Below are 25,472 nucleotides of genomic sequence, written 5' to 3'. Positions count from 1 at the left end.
AAACATAATCCACCCACAGTAGCTCTATCTTTATGGAAATCTTTACATTCACCAGGACACATAAATCGTCATAGACCCCTCTGCTCTCGCCCTCACCCTTTCACTGGTTCCACCTAGGTTCAAGGGACTCAATGGGCAACAATAGTTTGTAGTGCTAGTCCCGGCACACAGAACATGAGAACACAGAGCTGCACACCACTGTGCTCCGTGCAGCGTTGGGGCTTATAACAGCTTGTGTTGACTCTCCCGCTTAGCTTAAACCGCCTACAACAATAGCCACAGGCAAGACTCCACTTCACCGCCTCTACACCACACGAGAACACACAGCAGTACCTGGGCACACCATTTATATATTGTTTGTCCCCTAAAAGCAGTCCACCACACTGCAGCACATCTTATTACGGGAGCACAGAAATGTGACTGAATCACCCGATCCTACACAAACTACATTGGCTTCCACTCCAAGCCAGGATACTGTTCAAGGCTGCATGGATCATCTACAAAGCAGTCACGAGTAGCACACCAGCGTACTTGGCAGCTAAGTTCCACATATCTGGTGGCACACATACATTGACTGAACCGCCTTGAATCACAACTCGTCTGCAAAGAGGACCCACAAACAATCCTTCTCTTGTCATGCACGCACCCTCTGGAACTCTATCCCAGTGCGACTTGGAATGCCCCCACAATTCTCAAATTTTGCAAATCTCTCAAAACATGGCTCTTTCAACAACACCTAACCAACGACTAATTTCAATGGACGCACATACCGATGCAGAGATCTCACAGTTGTGCGGTACTGTTAAAAGATGCAAGTGCAAATGCTGGCTACCCACACTCTGGTCAGCGCTCCGCGGCTCTCGAGCGAAGTCCATGCTTTAAATAATTAAATAAATGGCTATCCAATGATGGATAGCCACTGGCCAAACAATCTGCCCAGGAACAGATATTCCGGCACCTAGATGTGGACTGGGACCAGACAGTGCCAGTCTCCTCATCCAGGCGTACACACAAACTACCATATTGCCCAGGAAAGCAGCAGCTATCCCCGGGAAAGGGCTTTCCATATAATTCCAGACCAGAGAGGGCAGGAAGAAAGACAAAAAACAATATTGCCAAACGACAGGCGAAAATCTCATGGCACAGCAATCTTAGAGCGCTAGCCACTCTTTGCGCACTTGCTAGTACCGCAAATGGCTACTAATGAAACATGGTAGAAAAAATATCTACTACTATCAGACCATACTGGACATAATGCAATTGTAACCAAAAAGCCAAAATTGTTTGGACAGCTGTGTGTGTTTAGAAAAGTCTCCACCACAGTTTCCTTTGGCTCCTTTTGACTAATCTTGGGAGACGCATAGTTATTTTTTTGCACTGTTTTTCTGATTCTTGACCTATTATCAAAAATGAGTCTTTTTTCCAAAATCACACTGATGACTGCAACGCAATTGAAGTATTCTTCTTTTATATTTCATAAAGCTACTAGGGCAGGAGGTACTGCAACACCTGCCGATAAGTGACATAACTCACTGTGTTACTGTGACATTGACAGCTGTTTACTTTTTACTAGACTGACCTCCATCTCGTACGTGTTTTACTGCAGGAAGTCCCAGTTTTCGACATTTGTCTAGGTGAGCGCTAGCTCAGCTCACAAAGGCAACCCTGACTGAATAGAATCCAACTCTAGCTGAGCGAGGATCTAACTTGCACTTCAATCCACATCCCTTTTCATGTACTGATAAAACTGAAGTTTGGCTGATTTCCACGGATTGGCAGGCTGCTAAATGTTTGAAAGGTGAATCATGGATTGTTATTGTAGAGCCGAGGTCACCCCCAGTGCACAGAGTGTGTTTATTTGTGGAGAACCCAAAAGCCATTCCTTCAGAGCACTCCAAATGAGTTGCAGTCAGTGTGATTTTGGAGAAAAAAACTCATTGTTGACATAATAGGTCAAGACAGAGAACAATGAAAAGAAAACAAAATGTGAGTCTACCAAGAGTAGTCCAAAAGAGCCAAAAAAGGATTTTCCGACCCATCAGGTCGACACATAGGAAATTGTGGTGGGGACTTCGATACTCACAAAGTTTCCCAGAACAATCTGACTAGGACTAACTGACCATTCAGCCAAAGAAAATCACAAAAAGGGAAATATAACGTAGGCCATCAGATTAATACTGGAGTGAAAAAGAAGGATCTAGGACTTGAATAGTATGGGCTCTTTAAAGGACAATGTACTGCAAGGGATTAAGAGCCAGAACATTGAAAACTCCAGTGTCCATTGAAATAAGGACAGCTTGGAAAGTGTAACTAGAGAGAGTGGGGTAGAGTATTACAACTTTAGCAGTTAAGGGATGCTATAGAAAGAGAACATTTGAAGATTGTGGATTCGATATATAGGTACTGTGCGTTATATGCAGGATGAAAGAGTAAATAAAGGTTATGTGTGAACTGGCAGCGACCACTCTTAACCCTCCAGCTCATCCACTAGAGTTGGAAAATAATAGCAATCAAGATAGTTGTGATGGGAAGGTGAGTCGCGTTCAAGTTGCAAAAAGAGTCATTCAATGACCAGTAAGTATTGTCCCAATTTGAATGTTTCCACAAGTAAGAGTTTAATCAATGAAGATATTTATTCAGAAAGTTGGACAGCCGACACGTTTTTCGACCAGCGGGTCTTTCTCAAGGCCTAATACTTGTTCCTGTGCAGCCAATTACTGAAAGTGCATGTTTATACGTGTTCCACAAGAACAGGGGATTTGGCCCCTTTACTCGTTGCTTCACCGATTTTCGGGAATATATTTTGTGCTAGCCAACGATGTCAGGCTGAAATCATACAGGGTTATATCTCGCAAACCCACGATTTGATATTCACGCACTTACGCGGATCTCAACTACCTTTTTCTTGTGGAACACAGTTAAACATCCACTTTCAGTAATTGGCTGCACAGGAACAAGTGTTAGGCCTTGAGAACGACCCGCTGGTCGAAACATATGTCGGCTGTCCAACTTTCTGAATAAATATCTTCATTGATCAAACTCTTACTTGTGGAAACATTCATATTGGGACAATACTTGTTGAATGACTCTTTTTGCAACTTGAGCGCGACTCACCTTGCCATCACAACTATCTTGGATGTTATAGAAAGGAATGCAGATGTAGAAGCACACTAAAGATTAACATATCCTGATACACGTACATGTCCCCTATGTTTTTAAAAAAAGGAATATTGGAAAAATAAAAAAGGGAGCAAAAAAAAAAAAAACACCTCTCAAGCGAGATTCGGGAAAAGCAAAATAAGCCAATAAGGACAGCCTCTTTATAGCATCACTCAATTATAAAGAGGCAATCCTCCAAGCTAAAAAAAGATACTTCTAAAAAGTGCATCCTACAAGCTGAATATAACACCAAAGAGTTATTCAAGATACTTAAAGAACTTGAAACTCTTTCCACACCTCCAGACACCGGCAGCAAAGATAGTACATGGTGTGCAAATATACAAAAAGCACTTCTAGACAAAATCTCAACACTCCAGTCTAAAAGTAATGCCAAAAAAAAAAATTGTCTTCAGGCTAACTCACAGCTCAGCTCTACCATTGGTAAAACTAACGTCATTCTTCATACCCATAAATCCTTCAGCTTCTCACCGCTAACCATCCCAGAGGTAGAAAACATAATTAGCAAACTTAAAACCTCCAACTGTCAGGGCAACTCCTGCCCAGCTCCCATCAAAGAAGCCTCCCATGAACTAGCCCCGTTTATCACAGTTCTAATAAACTCTTCATTCAGTACAGGCACTGTACCTGACAACCTCAAGGACGCATGGGTCATACCCCTGCTCAAAAAAACAACTTTAGGCCCATGTACACCCACTAACTACAGGCCGATCACAACCGTACCGTACCTGCTGAAAATTCTAAACCGAGCAGCTTATTTACAGATCCAGAACTATCTGGAATGTAACAATCTCCTTGGCCTCAGACAATCTGGCTTCAGGCAGGGAACGGAAACTGCCCTTATCGACTTAAACCCAAATTGAGGACATGAAAGATAACGGCAAGTTCGCCCTCCTATTACTACTGCACCTATCGGCAGCTTTTGATTTGGTGAACCACCAAATTCTATGTGGACATCTCAAAATGGCAGCCCACTTCTCAGACAAAGCTACCACCTGGATCAGATCCTTTTTGGCCAACAGATCCATGAGGGTCTTCTTCCCCTCCGCCGAACCATCTCCAGTTCTGTGAGGGGTTCCCCAAGGTTCTTGTGTTTCGCCTACGCTGTGTAACGTGTTTACAAAACCGCTCATTGATATCGACTGTCTGGGTGTCACCTACACTCATTATGCGGATGACACCCAGATATCATCCCTATCACTGGAGACCATGCAGCTGACACTAAAGCCTTAAAGGAGATCTATCAGGTCATTCAGGCTTGGATGGCCCAACACGAGCTCTGTCTTAATGATGACAAGGCAGAGCTCCTCATTCTGGGCTCCACCTACCAACTTAGCAGATTAGATCCTACCTTCAAATCCTTTACCATCGATGGCAATACTATCAAGGTCTCCAAAACTTTAGGCATCTACCTCGATTCCTCCTTATCCTTCTCTAGACAATCCAATGCTGTGAATTCAGCATCCGCCTACACCTGAAAACTCAAAGCCTGTCGCCCATTCCTTACTACAGCGAACTGCAACATTCTTACCAGAACCCCGATTGTGCCTAAACTTAACTACTGTAATGCCCTCTGCCTTGGGACCAGCCAACAAAACATCAGCAAGCTCCAGGTCACCCAAAATAATCCCATCAGGGCTGCCTTGAACATTCCTAGGAACCATCACATAGACACCAGACTCAACCTACGTTGGTTATCAGTAACCCAAAGAGTCTCTCTCAAAGTCCTTGCCATCACACAAATGCCTGGCCAAAAAGGCACCCAACTATCTGGTAAGCCGGTTCACGCCACAAACCTCTAGCCACCCTCAGAGAGCAGCCCAAGCTCATTGTCTATCCCTACCCAGGTTCAAGCTACAGAAATAGTGTGGGGAATGGGGGGCAGCGTTCCTGTCCTGGCCTCCAAACTATGGAATGTACTACCCAACCCACTAAGATCAGAACCTTCTTTCCTCTCCTTTAAGAGCAAAGCCAAATTATGGCTCACTGCCCAAGACACACACACAACCACTCCCCAGCGCTGCATCTGTAATTCACATGACATTGGACTGTGCTCCACCACTGCAACTGCCTGTAATTGAACTGTATATACCTTGTAATCTATCTCTGTACATTTTTTTGTGATCATTCATATCGAATGTTATCTACTGTTTGTTTTTGTCTGTGTAACCTAAGATATGCACCCAGATGCCCATGGGCCAGGTGCGCTACACAAATAAACGAAATACGAAAATGTACAAATCTGGGCGTATTCCTTGGAAATAAATATTTAGAATTTCACACCAAGCAAAATCACATGTCTCGACCCTAAGTAACCTAGAACAGTGTTGGTTCCTAGCAATGGTGGAACTTGGGCTCGTTTGAAAATGGCACACTGATCGAAGCAAAATACCCTCCTAGGAACAAGCACAAAACAGGAATTCAGGACTGAAACAAAATCGTGGCAAGACGTGCTATGGTTGTCGGATCCTATGAACACAAGTAAAATTGCTTTTCACCTATAACTCCAACATATATAGCAATAAGCAAGAAAATGATCAGATGTACATCAAATGTGGAAATGCATGTCTAAACAGACCTGGCTAACATTTTTCAGAAATTCAATAGGGAGGAGCTAAACAAATGATCAGCAGAAAACTAGTTCTGCAGCTGCGGAGCGTCAGCAAGAAATGCATGACTGGATTTCACATTGATAAAATTCCTAATATTCAATCTTATGATAAATTTACTGTGTGCAGCTCTGCACCACAAGCTTCTAAGAATTTATCTGGCAAATACGCTGCAATGCCTACCATAATCTCATAAAAACCTTAGCAAACTAATTGAATAAAGAAAACCAGAAAGTAACCAGTGAAGCTGAATGATATGTACATTTACTCCACCACGAACACTGTGGCAGCAAATAAACAGTTTATAACCGGACCAAATAAGGAGCAAGCAGACTGTAAAGAAGAGCTTACTGCCATTCGATCTAGAAAGGACTATAGCAGTGCCTGAACTACTTTACAAAACTATGAATACTATGTATTTATCAATTTCAGAACGGATATCTGGGAGAAACCACACGCAATTAGTTTTAAGACTGGACGGTGGAAATTTAAAGCAGAATCCAAATATATCTCACAAACGAACAGAAGAAACAAGTGCTGGACACATTGCCAAGGATGATGGCGAAGAAATCTAAAGTTGAACAGTGGAAGACTGAAAGGAAGGTGCTCAAAATCAACTACAATTCAGTTTTTGAAGGATTTTAGTTAACATGCAAGCATGCAGTCCTCTTCAGAAGAGACAATCCCATAGGGGCCACGCCGCAAAATATGCATCCGCCATTGGCAAGGGTTCATTCACTCTTCGAAAATAAGCAATGGTGTGCTGCGTGCAGGTGTAAATTTGAAATTTATATCAACGGGGAAAGGCACTTTCAAGCTTGGTTAGCGGCTTGCAAGCTTTTATTTACCCCCCGCCGCCCCCCCCCCCAACTCATGTTCTGCGTATCCATGGAAATGGGTTTAGACTGATTTTTGAGACAAACCAGCATGATTGTAATCACAAAGGTGACAGCGTGATGATCAGGCCATTCCATAGGGAGGGGGAGGCAGGGAGGGAGCATGAACCAGGGAGTGCACAAGAATAATCACAACCTTATTCCCCCCACTAACTGGCAGGGAATGAGCAGGCTTGGACTAAAAGTCTAGGGTAGTCAGAAATTCCATAAAAAAGCCATCAAAGGGCAAGATAAAATCGTCCCAACGAAGTTGAAATTCTCCAATGAATGGCTTGGTGCCCAGCTGTTTGGGAGCAAACTCCACTGCCCAATGAATGGTATATGCAATGCACTAGGTTACCACAGTTTCAAATGACTAAACACCAACTAAGGCCTGGAGTGGAATGGGAACTAGGATTGCATGATACTACAGTTATGTTATTACTCAGAAGGTCCTTTGCAGGTGTGACAAACATGCAGTAAGTCTAAAGTCTGTATAAAGGCCTATGTGGGACACATCAGGCATCCGACAAGTCACCCGCCAATAAGATAAAGATTGCCCAGTTACCAGGTTTGTGGATTCAGTCAGATTTTGCACCACTCAACGATAAATTAATGCTAGCCTGGTTACATATAAAAGGAAATTATTTTCTTACATAAAAATGTCCTCTATAAAGCTTATAAGTTGTTATGTAGCAACAACACATGGACGGGCGACAACTCAAAACCCAAATTCAAAAAGGTAGCATGCGGCACATGCGCTCACTTTTGCGCTCACTTTTTGAGAATAGATAAGTGCGAATTAAACATTTTGCAGAGCCTTTTTTCAATGGTTCAAAAAACGATGTGCGCCTCCCTGAATTCTCAGTTGCTCAGAACAACCTTGCTTGGAAAATCAAATTATTGTTATGCCCCTCGTTAGGCAAAGTCTGTATGCAGTACCCTCTCGGAACACTACACACAACTAGGACTACAGGTGTAGGCACACCAACCTTTGGTATAAGTCTGAACTACACAGTTTTGGTAGCGTGTTGAGCAGCCAGGCTGATCTCAAGAGGGGAATGTGAGCAGTAATGATGTTACACAGAGGTCTACAATCACAGGTGTTCAAATAAACTCTTACACTCAAGGTTTCTTGGATAAATACTTATTAATTTATTTATCAGTCAGTTATAAAACATTCATTAGATGGAGGCAATTATATAATAACACACAAGTATACTTCAATACATTTCAAGAGGAGTAAAAGGCAAAGGTTATCAGACCATAAAAGACTACAATTATTCTTAGGCAGGGCAGATATTTTGAGTTCACTAGAAGAGTCAATTCAATTGGCTAGGCCAAAGTCAATGGGCTAAAGTCTTGGATAGGATAAAAGCGGTTCTGGTAAGTAAACGGAAAGGTCTCGGCACAAGTTCTTAGAAGTAGTTTGTAAAAAGAACAATCATATGTGGAGTCACAAGCTGATTAGGCCTGCGAGTTGCAAAAGTTTCAAGCACTTTCATCGTGAGAGGCAAGTACACTCAGTCTTGTTTTACAGTACCGTTCAATGAAGAAAAAGATGCAGCTGATGACTTCTGTTCCTGGCAGTTCCTGCAGATCTCACCGTTCCTAGGCCTCAGTCGTGAGGACAAGAGGGAGGACGTCGGGGGATCCTGCACTGCACTGGGACTGATCAAAAGCTTGCAATTGGCAAACTTAAATTTCAGTGGCTGTTTCATGTTTCAGCTACCGCAATGGCAACAACGCTGGTCCTGGCTGTCAAGGTGGACTGTCCATGCTTCTGGGTCCCACACTCAGCAGAGGGGGAATCAAGCTCGGTCGGTCCGACGTCGCGGGAGTCCGGAGGATCTTCCAAACGTTTTCGGCTAGCTTACTAGTAAGGCACACAATCTGGTGTCCCTCTCCCTGGCTCTACGGTTTCCTGCAGCACTCGGAGGAAATGCAACCAGCTCCGTGATAGGTGTCCAGGTGGCTTACTTGGGAGTTGATTGGTCCTACCAACTCAAAGGGAGAAGTCGTCCTTTGCAGGGCTTCACCGTCGATGCGAACTTGGTGATTCGGACCTGCAGCAGGGCTTAACCGGTCAAACCAATGGTCTAGGAGTTGCAGAAGTCGTTCTCTTCAAGCTCTTCTTCGGTTCCTTCGTCTAGTGGTCGACTCTGCCTTCCAAGCCAAGAGACTCGCCTTTTATTCAGTTCTCTCCCATTCATTCCAGCCTAGCTGCCACTCACCCAGCAGGGTGGATGTCCTTGCCGGACAGTCAGCCAGCTAATCATCACAGAGTGCATTTGGGTTCCTAGGAGACTAAGCACAGGGAGTTTCGGGCACCTCCCTTACTTCCTGCTTTCCCCAGACAACTCTGGAGCCGGAGGCGGTCTTCACTCCTGAAGCCCGCCAAAGGTGGATGAACAAAGAGACCAAACCTGGTTTGGCACGCAGAGAAAAACTCTGGAAGGACCTTTACACAAAGACATGGCGAAAAAAGAAGACCGGGACCTGTTTTAACAAAGGAGGCTCAGACGCCATCTTGAAAAACATGGCTCCCGCGATAGGACATTACCGGAGCTACGAATAGTTCACGGTCAGGAAAAATCATGGTAGTTTGTTGTAAAACCACTGCCACCAGCCATTCCAAGAGGAAAGGGTAACATTTGACTGTTACATTAGTATCTAGACATAGGGGATACTAAGTAACCCCTTCAGCACTCTATTGTAAGATAGGGTGTGCTGGGTCTAGGAATTTAAAAGACTAGTAAAGTCAATTTGACTTTACTCACTCTGGAAAACAGTAGTTTATCCCAGAGAAGGTAGTTAAACCTTGGGAAAGCCTTAAAGGCTTCCCTGTGTCACTGCACAGATGGAGCTGTGTGACACAAATGAAAAAGATGATGCCTATGGAGTTGGTTAGACTCCATAACCAAAAGAAACACACAGAAAACACATTGATTTGAAAGTACAAAGTCCCAAAGTTCAGCCAAAGAGCTGGGGGTCTGTAAGGTAGAGAGGAATAAGCACATTTTTGAGAATTCTCCCCGACACCTCTGAACCCTCGAAAGATTATACATTTTGGTCGCCTCACTGAGTGATTAAGATTTTAATTTCAATCTATGTTTTTAACAAGCCCGGTTCTATCTCGAGACGGAACGACGAAAGCAGGGATCAACTGCATTCTTCTCCTCCAATGTCTGCATGCTGAAGGTCACAAAGCACGAGCGTCTTGGTCTGACGAGAGAAAGCTGACATTAACCTTGAATGACCAGGCTATGGCCTGCATCATAACAGAAAGGCCTTGACAGTCGCCCCTCACCTCTAACAGATGTGCTGCATCTTTACCGTTGCCTTTAAACAAAGAGGACCTTCAGCATAGCCTTCACCGCACCAGAATGGATGCGACATTGATTTTCGTTAAATCATTCTGGGTGAAACCATCCTTTTAACAGTGTCATTTAGTTTAACGAAACCCTTCAGGATGAATTACAGTGCAATAAAAACAGACAAAAATGTGTACAAATATAAAGGTTATACATAAAGTCTAAAAATGCGATTACAATTCAAGATTCACTTGTACAACGTGTTACACTGCATACAAATCTATGCAATGTGGTAACTAAGGCAACCCGCCGACCTCTCATACAGCACTCCCATACACTGCAAGAGAACACTGAGTTTATGTTATGTGCAAATCTTTTAAAACAATTACTCCTTTTCGCAGTCCGCGTGGTGTATTTAGTAACTCACCGTTTAGTGGTTTCAATGCTCCCATCGACATAACACACCGTAAACATTATTTTGTAAACCTTAATATTTTTTAACAGATTTGGGAACCGTCGATAGGAAACGGTTACTTTAACAAAGTCATGAACATACCTGAATTTTTCCTCCTTTATAGAAAGGTTCAATTTTTCTGGACACCGCATAGCTGGAAGAAAGTTACAACAAGCATTCAGTATTCATGGCACACAATGCCAAGCAGCAACAAAAAGGTGATCTGACATACTGTTCTACTTCTTTTCATTATGAAAGCATTACTTAAAAAAAAAAATCATTTGCACCCCACAGTAATAACAATTTAACTCTGATGAAACACCAGTAACCCTTATAAAAGCCACATACAGCCAATCTGCACCCCTACAGTCAAAATATGACATTAAAAGGGAGAATTCATGTAGCTTCAAGGGAAGCCTCATCGAAAAACCATCCCAAGAACCCCTTGATATCAGCAAAAGCATACCAGAGTTTAAAAAATCAAAATGTCAGAAGAAAGGATGACAACAATTGATAATGCCATTCGAATCTCCATGAGTGATACAACACAGAAACAGCCAGTGGACAATATAGGGCTTCGCGCGGATCCACTTCTAGCTTTTTAAAAAAAAGAAATTGGGTGTCTTTGTTTTTAACCAAACGTTTTTTTCCCCTTGAAAAGGTAAAAGGGCGAGTCGGCAGATCGTGGTTTCAAACTTATATAGCAGGGCATCAGTCACGTTCCCAATGTTCACAACTGGGGTAACTCTGCGCAGCAAACAGAGCAAAGCCAATGGCAACGGAAGTGAACTCTCAACTTTATATTCAAGCATTTCTGCGGATGTATCCCTCCCCCTCCCAAAGAACTACTTTGCCTACAGATTTATTTTTCTCAGACACTTACAAAGGTAAGACGCTTGCAACATGCTTTGAGAACATCAGATAGATGGAAAATGCTGAGGAGCTGCTCTTTCAAAGAAATGCACTAGCAGTGCCGTCATGGGATTGTGGAGGCATGGGCAAACAAATCTGATGAGCACCTTTAATATTTGTGTGCACCTCCTAGTGCCAACCACAACCAACAGGAAATGCAAGAATTTGTCCGTGTTTGTGGGTAGAGGAAATGAAAATGTGATTTGTCATGGGCCACAAGGTAAAGGGCAGCTACCGTCCAAGCAGCTACACTCCGTGTTTGCCCGTGCTTGCCTGAGAAGCCTCCCGCACTCAACCAGCAATGATCAATAAGATAAGTGTGGTCTGGGTGGGGAGCACAGCAATTACTGTACTTCAGTAAAACCCCACCACTCTGCCTACCAAATATTGTATACATATGCATTTAGCCTAACTTGTACTAGTTAGTTATATCCTGCATTTAACCTAAGTTGTGCTAGGTAGCCTGTTAGGGAGAATTCTCATTCAATGGCTAATTTCCCTTACCTAGTGAGACCCTCAGCAGCTTTGCTGGATTTCTGGAGATATTTTTTTCCACTTGGTAAGAGTGTGAGCTTTTCCCCCACTCTTACCCATGTTTTGCCATGTGTATTTCATCTGTTTCTGTGATTGTGGGCTCTGGAGTACACCACTTCAGTAGCCCCCTTCTTTTGTGCTACACAGCACCTTCAATGCAGTGACACACGGTTGTCTCCCACCGACTCCATTTTGAGGCTGACTACTGTCCCCCAGAAAAGGGTAAAGTTGCCATTAACTTTACTTAGTCATTTAACCACAGATCTAGTACACCCCATCTTACATGGAGTATTGGAAAGGGTTAATCCTTAGCCCTTTTTATCTGTACCTCCTAGAGCATTGTTTTGCTCTTTTAACATTTAGACTTGGCTGGTGGCAGTGGTATCTACCCTAACTTTTCTACCGCAATTATACGATATAAACGTGGTATTGCTGTAGGCTATTATATTAGCCTTGAACTTAAACCTGCTTGCCCAAAAACATTTTCTTTTGGTTCTGGTCGGGTTTATTCGCCATGGCTCCGGTCGGGTTTATTCGCCATTTCTTTTTGTTAAAGTCCTTCTTGTGTTTTACTTTGCGCGGCAAACCAGGTTTGCCTTCTTTGTTCACTGTCTTTTGGGGGGCTTCTGCCAAGAAGCCCTCCTCTAGGCGCCTGGGTGTCTAGGTGGGCTGAATGTGAGGGAGGGGTGTAGTCACCCCCTGCACAGGGTATCCTAGGAAACCCAAGTCGCACTTTGCCATGATTGGCTGAGGTGGTTGTCCGGGCTGGACAACCCCCTGCTGCGTGATTGACAGCCAGGCTGTGTGAATGGGGGATTTTCGCATAAAAGGCAGGACTCTTTGTCAAGGAGTTCCCCCCTTCTCACCCGAGTTCGATCTCTGCTAGATTTCTTGATCGATGCCTTCTTGCGTACTGCTCGAGTCTTAAATAAGGATGCACGAGTCTCTTCCGACTCCAGCGTGCCGGGATGCAGGGATCCAGGAATCCAAGGGACTAGAATTGGGTTAGAGTGGAAGAAGCAAGGGAAACAATACCGCGAGCTACGGAGCACACGTCTGGTCGCTACTTCGCAATAGCATTGAGACGCGCGGGGCCGCGAGGGCGTGGCATATTTATGGAACGTACTACGTCCGCCATGAAGGCTGGTGCGAGGCGTGTCACGCGATACGGCCATGTTGGGAAAAACAATGAATGCAAGCCCCGCCGTGACAAGGACCAGGAAGTCCAGAAGGGGCGCGTTCTGTGGGTCATGACAGCATGCCTTCTCCGAAACCCTGTTCCACCAGGTTTGCCCGGGTGTATAAGGTGAAATCTTCCGAGCAGTCGAGGGGCCTTGAGATTAGAAAGTGGTTCCCAGGTTCTTTCACTAGGAGGATATCCATTCCATTCAACCAGGTATTGAAGCTGACCCCGTTTATACCTGGAGTCACATATTCGAGATACTTCATATTCATAGTCCAATTGGTTGTCGACCAGTAGAGGAGGAGGAGGTCGGTAGGATTTCCAAAAGGATTGGTGGTAGGGTTTTAATAAGGATGTGTGGAATACTGGGTGAATTTTCTTCCAAGAGTCTGGTAGACTAATCCGGTATGAAACTGGATTGATAATTTCCTTGATGGGAAATGGACCATAGTACCGAGGGGCCAACTTGTTTGGCCGTAGATGCTGGGGTAGTAATTTCGAGGACAACCAGACTTGATCACGGATTGCATAAGAAGGACCTGGTCTCCTTTTTAAATCTGCATACCTCTTCGTCTGTGTTCTGGCCTTCTCTAAATTTGCTTTGGCCTCTTGGTGTACGTTGATGAGGGTTTCAATCCAGGAGTCGACAGTAGGTACTGGTGTAGGATGAGGGAGAACAGAGGGTAGAACTGATGGATGGAAACCTTGGCTACAACAAAAAGGGCTGGTCTTAATTGCTGAATGGTCAGAATTGTTGTAGGCGAAATCAGCCACGGGTATCAGGAGCGACCAGTCATCCTGAACCTTGGTGGCGAAACATCGAAGATACTGTTCCAGGATCGGATTAACAGGTTCTGTGGCCCCGTTGGTCTGGGGGATGATAACCAGATGAGAGGGTGCGTTGGATTCCCAAAATGCGACAGATGTTTCCAGAATTGAGAGACATACTGAGGTCCTCGATCAGATATGATCTTGGAAGGGAGTCCATGTAAACGAAATATGTGTTCCAGGAAGATTCCAGCAAGTTCGGACGAGGATGGTAATTTACACAGGGGTGTAAAATGAGCATATGAGTGAACAAATCTATGGTAACCATGATGGTCGTGTACCCTCGGGAAGGTGGTAATTCCACAATGAAGTCTGTAGCAATAAATTCCCATGGCATTGTTGGCAGCGATGGTTGCATTAGAAGACCCGCCGGTCTCTTGTTATCATGTTTGTTTTGACTGCAGACAGCACAAGCTTTGACGTACTGCTGTACGTCGATCTTCATTCCAGGCCACCAAAACTGTCTTTGTATAAGACAGAGGGTCTTGGTTATGCCACGATGTCCGGAGTGAAGGGTATCATGACAGAGGTTCATCATTCTTTGTTGTAATTTCTGTGTAGGAATGATCAGTGCATTGTCCTTGAATAAGTATCCTTCCTTAAGTCTTAGGTTCCATGGATTCTTCCTTGAAACCCGGAGGTCAGAGGACTGGGTTTGCACTCGAATTTCTTCCAGGAGGTTGACTGCTTGAGCTACAAAGATCATGTGGGGAAACATCTTAGGATAGGCCTTGTCTTCAGTAGTTACATAATCAGGACGTCGAGATAAGGCATCAGCAATCATGTTTTGTGATCCGGGAACATGAGTGATTTGGAATTGGTACTGGGCAAAGAAGTAGGCTCAACACGCCTGACGACTGTTCCTGCACTCCAATGATTGTAGAATTTGAAGATTCCGATGGTCCGTGCGGACCTGAACTGTATATCTAGCACCCAGAAGTAGATGTCGCCATTCAGTGAAGGCCTAGCGGATGGCTAACAGTTCCTTTTCCAGGACGGAATAGTGTATCTCACTGGGAGTCGGGGTTCGTGAGAGGTAAGCAATGGGGTGTTCCAGTTCATCCTCAAGTTCCTGTTTCAAGACCGCTCCTATGGCGTAGTTAGAGGCATCCGTTTCCACTAGAAATGGGCGATTTACGTCTGGTTGAGCCAGGATGGGGGCTTGCGTGAACTCTGTCTTCAATCGTTGGAATACTTCGTCTTGTGGTGTAGACCAGATAAAGGGAGTGTTTTTCTTCAAGAGAGCAACAATCGGCTGGACGATCTCGGAAAAGGTAGAAATGAACTTCCGGTAGAAGTTGGCAAGCCCCAGGAAGGATTGAACTTGTTTCACAGACGTGGGAGCAGGCCATGCCAGTATGGCCTTTACCTTTGAAGAGTCCATACCAATTCCTTCTGGGCTAAGGATGAATCCCAGGTAGTGAACAGAAGTAACAAGCATTTTTCGGGTTTGGCTAAAGGTTTGTGTTCACAGAGTTGTTGCAGTACTGCCTTTACATGCTCTTCACGCTTTAGAGGATGCTTGGAAAAGATCAATATGTCATCCAGATAGACAATGACAAAAAGGAATAACATGTCAGAAAAGACCCTATCCATAAAACGTTGAAAAACCGCAGGGGCATTAGCTAGTCCAAAGGGCATGACTAGATATTCATAGTGACCAAAGGGTGTGCTAAAGGCTGTTTTCCATTCGTCTCCTTCCCGGACACGGATCAAATGATAGGCACCCCGGAGATCCAACTTCGTGAATATTACGGCGCCTCTCACAGCTTCCAGGATATCCGAGATCAGGGGTAGTGGGTACCGATCTTTGAGGGTGCATTGATTTAAGCCACGATAGTCGAGGCAAGGTCCGACTTCCTTGGTGTCCTTCTTGGGAACAAAGAACAATGAAGCACCCGCTGGAGATTTTGAGGGTCTTATGGTGCCGTTTTCAAGGTTGGTATCCAGGTATTCTCTGAGGGCCTTTTTCTCAGGTTCGGAAAGAATGAACATTCTGCCAAAAGGAATCACTGCTGAGGGATCTGTATCTATGGCAATGTCTTCAGGTCTGTGAGGGGGTAAGGCCTGGACTATGGCAGTTGAAAATACATCAGCATATCCCCGATAGGCCTCTGGGACTTGTATGATATTAGAAACCATGAGTGGTGTTTTCAGGTCTCTTGGTGGTTCTTTAGGGGGTGTCGAGGAGGAATCCAGGATTAGACAGTGGGACATACAAAACTCTGAGCCTAGGAATAATGATCCTGCTGTCCAATTGATTTACGGATTGTGCTTCCGTAACCAGGGCATACCCAATACCATGGGGTAATGGGCTGACTTAATGATGTCGAATGTAATCCGCTCTTGGTGATGGTTTATGGAAAGTTGGATCTCTTTTGTCTGCAGGCTTATGGGTCCTGAAGAGAGGGGTCTTCCGTCGATTGCTTCCACCGGCTGCTTGGTGCTTCGTGTCTCGTACGGAATATGACGACTTAACAACCCAGTCTTGATCAATGAAAGTTACCATAGCTCCGCAGTCCACCAAGGCCAGAATGGGATAGGTCTTATTCTTGGTGGGCGACAGGAAGGCTTGTAGTATCACCAAATTGTTTTGTCCAGGAGAGTTCAAGGATGGAATTGATGTGGAGCAAATATCTCTCTCCCGAAGCTCTGCTCCATCTAGGAACAGGAGCTGGCGTTTCCCGAAAGCCGAGGAGGGGCTAGAGGACACTCCCTAACCAGGTGTTTGTCTGAGGCACAATACATGCACAACCACGTATGAATCCTTCTCGTTCTTTCTTGCAGGGATATAGGTCCACGGGAGGCTCCCATCTACATGGGTTCTGGTTCAGAGATTGAGCCTGGGTTTGTGTCCGCCTTGGTGGTACTCTCAAAGGACGGCTTCGGAGGATTAGGTTTGGATTTCTTCTTCTCTGCCTTCCTTTCCTGGATACGAAAATCTATTTGCATGGCAAGGTCCATTAGTGCCTGGAATGAGTTTGGACGAACCACTCTGGCCAACTCATCCTTAATCTCCTCATTCAATCCTCTCCTGAAAAGGGTAAAACTCGCCTCCGGGGACCAATCAGCTTCCTTGACTAACTGCTTGAATCGGGTAACATAGGTGAGCATATCCTGGGATCCTTGCTGAAAATCTAACAGCCATTCCAGGGCACTATAGACCTGTTCTGGACGATCAAACATGGTTTTAAGGGCTTGTATGAAGCCATCATAGTCATCTAGAAGACGTTGTAGGAATTAACGAGGGGCGTGGCCCAGGTTAAGGCGTTTCCTGAAAAGTGGGAAATTATGAAGCCCACTTTAGCCCTTGGAGTTGAAAAGTAGTAGGGCTTAAAAGTAAAGTGAACCAAACATGAATCCGGGAATCCTCGAAGGGTTTTTGGTGAGCCATCGTATTTGTCCACAATACCGCCCAGCAACACACTTTCTTTCGTGGAAGAATCACGGGATAGAACTAGTTGTTTGAGAGCAGCGTTTTCCGCCTTTAGATTCTGCACCTCGGTTGATAGCTCTTGCATGCCACTCATCAGGTCCTGGACGGCCGCTTCCATGTCCATATCGAGTTCGGTCGGTTGGCGTCTCAAACTGTCATCGAGTTCGATCTTTGCTGGATTTCTTGATTGATGCCTTCTTGCGTACTGCTCGAGTCTTGAATAAGGCTGCACGAGTCTCTTCCGACTCCAGCGTGCGTTCAAGTACCGGGATGCAGGGATCCAGGAATCCAGGAAATAACAGGGTGCGCAACTAGCACACGAGTCCAGGAATCAAGAAAGGAAGGAAAGGGACTAGAATTGGGTTAGAGTGGAAGAAGCAAGGGAAACAATACCGCGAGCTATGGAGCACACATCTGGTCGCTACTTCGCAATAGCATTGAGACGCGCGGGGCATGGCATATTTATGGAACGTACTACGTCCGCTGTGAAGGCTGGTGCGAGGCGTGTCACGTGATACGGCTATGTTGGGAGAAACAATGAATGCAAGCCCCGCCGTGACAAGGACCAGGAAGCCCAGAAGGGGCACGTTCTGTGGGTCATGACACTCTTGGGCTAGAAGTCAGAGTCGCCACTGGAACTACAAGGAACCGAAGAGAAGTTGAGAAGAAGTCGACTGCTGCAACTATCCCGTCCCGGTGAAGCCCTGCTGCAGTCCTGAGCTATCTACCCTTCGACGACCAGAGAAGATCCATTCCAGAGTCTTCTTCCCTTGAGCCTGGTGGGGATAACCAGCTCATCTTCTATAGCCAGAGTATCCTCTTCGTGGTCGAAATTGCTGCACACTGCTGTAGTGGTCCGGATAGCCATCTGAAGAGCCTCTCCTGTTTTTTGAGGAGCGCACCTTTTATTCAGGGTCGCTGCTGCTGGCTTCATCCCTGTGTGGTGCAGACCCCTTCAGACATCTTCCTTCTTGCCGAAGCTCTAGGAACCGTGGGTCTGCAGGAAACTACCAGGAACAACTGCCGTGGCACCAGCTTCTTCATTGAATAAGGTACTGTGTTCTGCTTGAGGAAATCGGGGGAATCCATTTTTCTCTTCCTACAAGGCTTGTCCTCATCTTCCCTCCTTCTTATAACTTTTGCTTCCTCCATTGACAATATCTAAATACTCCTGGCTACGTTGAATCGTGAACTGTCCGACTGTGTGATCCTCGACAACAGGAACCCGGTCCCACTTGACACTGACTACGGCCTATTGACTCTTGAATTTCTGTCTATGAGTGTTCTCTGATTCTGTCTGCCTTGACAAAAGTATTGCCTATGATTTTTGCCCCGAACTCTCTCTGGGTATCTCAGGTGGTAAGTGTGTTTTTGCCCCAGTAACATTTCTTGCCACGGATACGCGTTTCTTTAGTAAGACTGAACTGTCATTACTGTCAAAAAGTGATCGCATATGTATTCCCGGTAACGTCTTTTGTTTCACAACACCGGTCCATTCAAACATAGGGTACTTACCTTGAAGTTATACCGTACAAAGCAAATTGGTTGGTTGGAGTGTATTTTACGTGTGGTTTTGAATTAACAGAAGTGTTGTGTTTATAACAAACGGTTTAAAAATAATTGTACTTATATTTTTTACCTGAAACCTTGACTGAGTGTTTGCTTGAGTCACAGTAATTGTGGTCCCTTTGTGTAATCTCTGCTACTGCTCATATACTCTTGAGATAAGCCTGGCTGCTCCGCTACTGCTACCACTTTAACATAGTAGTATAGGCTTGTACCAAAGGTAAAACCTGTATTGCCACCTGTAGTCTTAATTGTGTGTAGTGGTCCCTAAGGGCACTGCACAGGATTCTGCCTAACATAGCCATATCTATTACACCTAGTAGTCCTTACTACAGTTCCAAAGTTAAAACTCATGGAGTCTATTGTTGCGCCAAAGTCAAGTCTGCGCGCTTATACTTTGTGCTGGCCAAAGTAACATCTAGCCTATTTCCCATTCACTTGGCGAAAGTTTAATCTAGGTGTTTACACAGCAGTACCAAAGTTAAATCAGAGTACTGTCCCCTGATGTGCCAAAGTCATTTCTGAGTGTTTGCTTTGCTGTTGCCAAAGAGCTAGGCCATTTCCTCCCTCGCTCCACCAAAGTTTAACCAAGGTGTTTATACAGCCAAAGTTAAATCAGAGTGCATCCTCTGTTGTGCCAAAGATAAATCTAGGTGTATCTATTGCAGTGCCAAAGTTGGATCTAGGCGGTCCACATATGTCTCAACCTAGTTGAATCTGAGTTCTTCGCTCACTGCACCAAAGTTAAATCTGTAGTTCTGCTATTGCATGGCCCAGTAAACCACCAGGACTGCTACCACTAGAATGGCCACCACCCTTTAGCAGCCCCTGTCATGAAACACTGAACACGCCAAAGCATAGGGAAGTGATATATAGTAGGACTATTGATGCATGTCAACTTTGCTAAAACCTTGACAGCACAGGCTGGGACATCAGAGAAGAAACTTGTCTTTTTTATATTCCTCTCCGCTTGTCAACATTAATTGATATGCATAAACACTCAACTGAGGAACTGATTCTGTGCAGGCACTAACAGGTGGTAACCAGTTTCCTTTGTACTTCTCCCCGGGGGAGACCCTTTCAGTACAACACATCACTGAGGAGTATTATGTATGCCCCTCTGTTTTAAATACATGGGTGATATGCCCTTCTTCTTTTGTGCTAATACACCCTACTTGGGCATAACCCAGTCCTAATGGCCGATAAGCGCCTAACCCTCGCTTTGTGTGAACCCCCCTGTGACATCAGAGAACCTTATGCCCATGCATGTAATGTTATGTATTGAAGTTCAAGGTTGTCAGTTGGAAGCTTATTACATTGGCAACAAGCTGCTTTCTGGGGCTGCAGTGGAAAGAGGCAGCAGTGTTTGCCCACAGACCCTGTGGCTCAGGTCAATGATCCAAGGGTGATCCGGAGCAATGTCGGATCACCGGAGTTGAATTTGACACACTTGCGGTCGCACCCCCGGTGGCGGATGGTATGAACTGTGTCCGTTTCTGAGGTGAGGAGCTGCATGCTTTCCTTGCCCACGGCTTCAACATTGCAGTGCTGGCCTGCGGAAAGGTATTTCAGGCCCCACAGTTACACATTGGTTGCAGCAAGCGCTTTGAGGAGGGTTTGGGTGAGCAAGAGCCAGCACAAGCCCCAAGTACAGGCACAGCGTGTCAACTGAGCCCAGTGGCAGCGTGAGCATCAACGCATGCGTCGAGCGGATTGGAGAAGGCACATATTGATCGTGTGTTTTCAATCTGGGCACGCAACCCTGTGCGTGACCTAGGTGTAAAGGACCTTTCAATGTTCGTGTGCGTGAGGCCATATTGGATGTTTGTTGGTTTCTATGGTCACCAGGTTACAGCGTTTCACCTGTGATCATCACTCATCAGCTTTCTTCCTTGTCATTACAGTGGGTGTGGAATCACAGTGAATTGAGGTGAAAATAAAAAATTTAAAAAAAAGTAAAAAGGGTGCATGAACAGTAGGGATGTAACGGTATAACGTTAAAGATACCGTGAACCACTTAATTGAACAATAATAACCGTCACATTGTTTATACCGTTCATACCGTTAAGTGTGCTTTTCAATCTGATTTGGAAAGGCTGCAGTAAGCAATTGCTGCACAGTCTTGGTTTTGCACTGTTGGATGTGCCGTCTGCCAAATAGTTTCAGTTGGAGCAGTTTTTAATGCCATTCCATAAACCACACATGCCTTACACAAAATCAATATGTTATCAATAGGAAGAATAGATACAGTGCCAAGAAGGAAAAGGGTTTACTTTGGGGTTTATATATTTATAATGGATAATGTTCTCTAAACATATGGCAATGGGGGATTTCCCTGGTTCTATCATTGAATTTACATATAATAAGTCACATTCGTGTGCGTGTGCGTGCGTGTGTGTGTGTGTGTGTGTGTGTATATATATTACCATCAGCCTCCATTGATCGGTGGCATGCAGGTTATCAAGATGGGAACATGTTCATCTTCACCAGTAGCCAGTGGGGAAGCAAAAAGCCTAAATGACCACTTAAGAAAAGCTTTTCAGTTTGCTTTGCCAGTTGCAGCAGGCCTCCACCCCACCCCCTCCTCTCCACACGTGTGTTTGTTGTAAGCAAGGCATTTCAGTGGAAAGTATGTTGAAAAGCCCAATTCTGGCCCTGGGTGCCTGGTTTTGTTTGTGATGATAAATCTGTCAATTTATGACCTTTTAGAAAATATTTGTTAGGATCAGTTAACTCCACCTGCTATACCGCGATAACCATGATATACCGTCATTTGGCAAGAAGGTTATCGTACCGTCATAAAACGAATACCGCGACACCCCTAATGAACAGTGTTGGGCACAGTAAGTAGGCTTGACACAACTGACATGGCTAAGATACCAGGTCCTGCGCTGTTTTTAACCCAAGGTGGGGGAGAACCTGTTGTCCGACGGAAAGATTGGGAGGAATTTTTAAAATGTGTTCTTGCTGTGTATGGCCTGAATTACTCTATGGAGCGAAAGGATGCGATTGTTTATCACCGTTTGGTCATGAAGGGCAGGAAACCTTGAAAAGGCTTCCCGAACATACAGTGGAAGATAGCTTGGTTTTAAGCTCATTTGAACCTTGATGGACAATATGACCATCAAGAAGAACATAATTCTTGCCAGATATCGCTTTGCCACCAGGGAGCACAGAAAATTAGACAGCACTGAACAATTTCTCACGGCTTTTAGAGGGTTCACGGCAAGTGCCAGAGTAAGCCGTGTTGTCCAGAAGAACAGTTCCAGGACCAGCTGATGATGAAGTGTGCCGAGGATAAAGTGCAGGAGGAACTGTGGAGAGAGAGAGAGAGAGATATACCCTGATCTTGACAGAGCGGTGGAGCTAGCCAAGCAGGTGTAACATACCACATCCTGCATCAAGGAATTGGTCAAGGAGAATAAGGGCATCACGGAAAACATGAGGAAAGTAGTAAAACCAACAGAAACCAGTCTGGTGTGCAAGGACAAGCCAACTAATAAGCCCTTGCAAAGGGGGGACAGTACCAGGTATAAAGCTGTTGACTGGAGGAGCAAATGAAGGGGGAAGAGGAATCCCAAACAGAGGAGTTCCAAATGATGGAAGAGAAGTGACTGTTTTTTGTGGTGGCACTCATCCAATCAAAAGTTGTTACGGATGTGGCAACACTGAACATTTTGCAAGAGACAGTTTGTGGAATGTAGACAATGTGGTACTTAGGCAAGTGCTGTTGCTTCTGGAGTGGCGGTGTAGGAGCTGTAGATGAGGATGTTTATGATTTTGAGGTTTATGAAGGTTTGGATGTGGTGCAAGTTGTGGATGAGATGTGAACTTAAAATAAAGAAGTCTAGAACAATGATATAAGTCAATGGAGTATGAATAGAAATGTTGGTTGACGGTGGGGTGGTCTAGTATACAGTGATCAGTAAGACGTTGTGGGAAAAGGAACTCTCCAAATGGGTGTTGAGACAGGCAGGTGTTAGAGCGCATGCTGATGGTTAGAAACCGATAATACGAATAGGTGAAATTCATGGAAAATTATCATTCAAGGGTAAGAGTACTGTCAGTAAGATATACGTTACGAATGTTGGTGGCAATCTTTTGTCATTGAGCTGTCAGGCTGTCCTTGGGATAAAGGTATATTCCAATGGCATAGAGCAAGTACACAACAGTTGTAATACTGTGGTGAAGGAGATTAGAGATCTGAAAGAGTGAGAAGTGGCTGATTGGGCTCCCAAGGTTTTCAGGAATGAAGTTGGTTGCCTCAATGGTTTTATACACAAAATCAAACTGAAGAAAGTGTCTGTGCCCTATGCTGCCAAGCTCAGGCCGGTTCCCTTAGCATGTAGGAAGGATGTTAAAGTGGAACTAGAGAGGATGCTTAAGGAAGGGGCATCAGAATGCATCAGAATGGGTGAGCCCCACCTTAGTTGTCAAAAAGGCCAACGGGTTGATCAGACTATGTATAGACCACAGAGAGGTCAACAAAAACATTGTTAGTTTATTTGTATAGCACCTATACACAATATGTTTCAAAGTGCTTCAAGGCAAGGGAGGGAGCAAGGGAAAATCCAATGACATTCTTACAAGGCCTTGAGACAATAAGAATGTGACAAATTACTATCGTACTAGGCCTGGCGGCATTTCAGATAGTGCAAGACCTAGATAAGGAGGGGAGGGGGCTGGGCGGAAGGAGATGAGACAGACAAACAACTATCGTACTAGGCCGGACAACATCTCTGATAGAGCCGGAGAGTTGACAAGAGGTGCGGGCGAGAGTGCGAGGGAGGAGGAGTGGAACAAAACAAGCGACTATCGTACTAGGCCCAAAAACATTTCAGGTAGTGCTGAGGCGGGGGGGTGGGAGGCGGTGGAACAAACAAGGAGGGATGGGGAGGAAAACAAACAAGCTACCATCGTACTAGGTCAGATGACATTTCGGATAGACTAAGTGCAACGAGTATAGTAAGGGAAATGGGGGAAGGGGAGGGGGTATAAGATAAGGAGAGGACGAGAAAACTGAGAAACAGTGAGTGTGGTGGAAGAGAAGAAGAAGAGGCAGGCAGAGGGGAGCAAAGTAAAAAAGGCAGGCAAACAGACATCATAAGCAAAAGCGGAGGCGGGGGGTTCGGCGGCGCAAATGGCACAGCAAGTTTGCATAAAACACAGCCAGATGTGAAACGAAGCAAGATGCATAAACACAGCCAGATTTGAAACCAAGTTAATTACAAAAACACAGCCGTATTTGAAAACGAAGTTAATTACAAAAACACAGCTAGATTTGAAACCAAGTTAATTGCAAAAACACAGCCAGATTTGAAACCAAGTTAATTACAAAAGCACAGCCAGTTTGAATAGCAACCAGAATCAGAAGCTAGCAGTGGGTGCAAAATCACAGTGCAAGCAGAAGTGCAAACATGGGAGACAAGCAGAGAAGGAAACAAAGTCAAAAGAGGGTAGAAGCGTGTCCAGAAGGAGGGAATAAACCCATAGTTATGGAAGTGTGTTATGGAAGTCCAGATTTCATTAGTAATGTGAGCTTGCAGCATTATGGAGGTCCAAGTGCAGGGGTGTCAAGAAAATACCTCAAGCAGTGTTCTGGTAGCAGACAGGGAGCAGACAGGGGCCTTACCTCGCGGGTCAACATTCGTCTGCCGGCTCGCCTGATTGGTGCAGAATAAACAGGCGAGCACCAATCACGGGCAGCCAGGCGAAGGACAAGTGAAACAAGCACAACAGCAGACAATGGCGGTGGCCATGATGGAAGAGGACGGTGTGGGCCCAACAGCGTGATGGATTGCACCAGTTACGCTCACCTGGCTCCCACAGGGGCGTCGATCTGAACTGGACAGCCGCGGACTCCACCAATGTGACGCGTAGTGCCGAGATGACGGACTGGACTGGCCCACCTAGCTTTGTTTGCTTGGCCCGTAGGAGTATTCTTCTGCAAATGGAGAAAGGGAATTAACCACCCGTGGAGTTGAGCGTAAACCCCCCCCCACCCCCGCTGTTCTCCCCACTGATCACCTTTGATGTCCCCTCTTATAGTCTCACCTGATGGTTTGGAAAGATGAGCTCTCCATCCTGCATTGAGCACAGGGGCGCGTAGATAACCAGTTGCTTCACTGGTTCGAAGGAATTGGTGAGTTCCAGAACAATATTGACTCAGATTTCCGGCAAGTATGTAGTTCGTAAGAGTTCAAATGTCTGACTTTCACTCATGTCTGATTCCTTGCAGGTTGCAGCTTGACCCTAGCGAAGAGTTCCTCGTGGCAACCGGTAATATTCAGGAAAGGACTTGTATTATCCAACGCAGTTCGATAAAATAAGGTCAGTATGTAACCTGTTACTTTCTCCCTTATTCAGGCGCTGAGAGAAAGTATGAAGTCTCTGGGAATAATGCTTCAGACGGCAAAATTAGGTAAGTCTATTGTGGTGAGGAGGTTTCCCCTTGTTTGTCCCTTTGTTTCACCTTGCTGTCCTTTTGTTCCCCTTAGGGGCCGGGGTACGGCGAGGATGCGGTAGAGGCTGCGCCGACCCGTGAAGAGGAATAGTACCCCCGGTGGTAAAATCAGGTAAGTCTA

The 25,472-nt window shown here is 45.1% G+C and overlaps 1 protein-coding gene across 1 annotated transcript in view; it reads right to left on the bottom strand.

Moving 5' to 3' along the window:
* TBL3 (transducin beta like 3) overlaps window positions 1–25,472 on the bottom strand; it is a 412,146-nt gene that overhangs the window by 338,074 nt on the left and 48,600 nt on the right. The window contains exon 2 of the mRNA XM_069647302.1: window positions 10,532–10,583. Within this exon, the coding sequence (XP_069503403.1) occupies window positions 10,532–10,583 (52 nt within the window). The remainder of the gene's footprint in view (window positions 1–10,531; window positions 10,584–25,472) is intronic.

The sequence above is a fragment of the Ambystoma mexicanum genome, chromosome 2q (genome assembly GCF_040938575.1).
Source record: "Ambystoma mexicanum isolate Mex_15411 chromosome 2q, UKY_AmexF1_1, whole genome shotgun sequence".
In the NCBI taxonomy this organism is placed as follows: Eukaryota; Metazoa; Chordata; class Amphibia; order Caudata; family Ambystomatidae; genus Ambystoma; species Ambystoma mexicanum.
Note: the sequence above shows the minus strand (reverse complement) of the source record. Positions and strands in the feature narration are given on the sequence as shown.